General features: G+C 44.9%; 1 protein-coding gene across 1 annotated transcript; it reads left to right on the plus strand.

The window, feature by feature from the left end:
* The first annotated feature begins 683 nt into the window (after positions 1 to 683).
* LOC143028939 (uncharacterized) lies at positions 684 to 1007 on the plus strand. Its single transcript, XM_076191292.1, has one exon. It carries the CDS (start codon positions 684 to 686, stop codon positions 1005 to 1007), a length of 324 nt encoding a protein of 107 aa, XP_076047407.1.
* The last annotated feature ends 506 nt before the right edge of the window (positions 1008 to 1513 follow it).

Here is a 1513-nt window from a genome sequence, read left to right on the forward strand (position 1 = left end):
AGATGGGAGTACGCTCAGGATTTTCATATAGTATTTGTAGATTTCAAGCAGGCGTACGATTGTATCCATAGAGAAAGTCTTTTGAAAGTCTTAGCCCTCCTTGGAATCCCATCCAAGCTGATAAGACTCATTCAAACCCTATACAACAGTACGACATCCCGTATGAGGGTCTCAGGATTTTTGGTGAGCCTTTTCAGATTTTATATGGTGTGAGGCAAGGATGCCTATTAGCACCCAGTCTCTTTAACTTGGCCCTGGAATGGGTATTCCGACAAGTAGTGAGGGATGACAGTGGAGTTATGATAGGCAGTTTAGGGCTGAAAGAACTCGCCTATGCAGATGACGTGGTCATCCTCGCAGAAGACATGAGATCTTTAGACTTGGCATTCTGTGAACTTGTGAGAGCCGCTGGAAAAATAGGGCTAAGAGTAAATGAAAGCAAAACAAAGCTTGTGCACGTCCAGAGAAGACCTTTTGTTGGTGGACATGAAATTGTAGCAGGATTCAACTTGGAGCTTGTTGACAGTTTCACATACCTTGGCTCCAAATTGTCACCAGAAAATAATATATATCTCGAAGTGGATGAGCGCATCAGATCTGCAACGAAAACTTTCCTCAGCTTATGATCTTTGTTCAAGTCGAATATTCTATCTAAAAAAACCAAGACAAGGCTATATTCCACCATGATACAGCCTGTGCTCACATTTGTGGCCAAAACCTGGAGCCTCAACCAACTCACCGAGACAAAATTTCTCAGATTTGAGAATAATACTCTCAAAGCAATCTGCGACCCGGTATGGAGAAGGCGTTACACACGTGAAGTTCGGGATCTAATACCCATGCCTCAAGTGACTGACTACATTAGATCATTGAGACTGAGGTGGCTTGGCCACATTCTCACATCCAGCCCAGACAGATTCACTTCTCGTGATTTCACCGAGAATATAGTGGGCAGGAGACCTCAAGGATGCCCTCGTACTAGATGGACGTCGACCCCGACGAAATAGAGATGTTAGCAGCAGATCGGAGAGTCTGGAGGCATCTTATTATAGCGGCCAGGGGCCTCAATGGGCCTGTAGTGCCAGAGGAGTGAGTGAGTGAGTGACTCCCTCACCCCCCATCCCCCACCCACTCCCCCTCATGCATCACAACATCATCCATACACAATCATTCTCCCTATCTTCTGTCCTCTCCCATCCTTCCTCAACAGACATTCCCCTCTTTCCCAATGCCCTACAGACCCATTCAAGCCTGAATCAGACATATTTCTTCATTAAGTGACATGGGTCATTCTGGTGGCTGTTGCCAGGTAACTAGGAGCTGTAGATTTCCTGCAAGAAAGACCAGCAGCAAGTGATTGTGTGTGTGTGTGGTGTGAAGGTCAAGTGTGTATCAGAATTTGAGGTTAAGCATATTAGGGTTTTTATCCATGAGGAAATGTTGACTAATGCAATTGATGGATGCTTCTTTGATTCATGGTAGTTGGTTGTAGCTTAAGGTTAGTTTGAGTATT

The sequence above is a fragment of the Oratosquilla oratoria genome, chromosome 10, assembly GCF_046742065.1.
Source record: "Oratosquilla oratoria isolate Oo_2021 chromosome 10, ASM4674206v1, whole genome shotgun sequence".
Classification (NCBI taxonomy): domain Eukaryota; kingdom Metazoa; phylum Arthropoda; class Malacostraca; order Stomatopoda; family Squillidae; genus Oratosquilla; species Oratosquilla oratoria.

Bases quoted from the DNA above. Each gene is read 5' to 3' on its own strand.
- LOC143028939 (XM_076191292.1), top strand. From the start codon at position 684: ATGATACAGCCTGTGCTCACATTTGTGGCCAAAACCTGGAGCCTCAAC.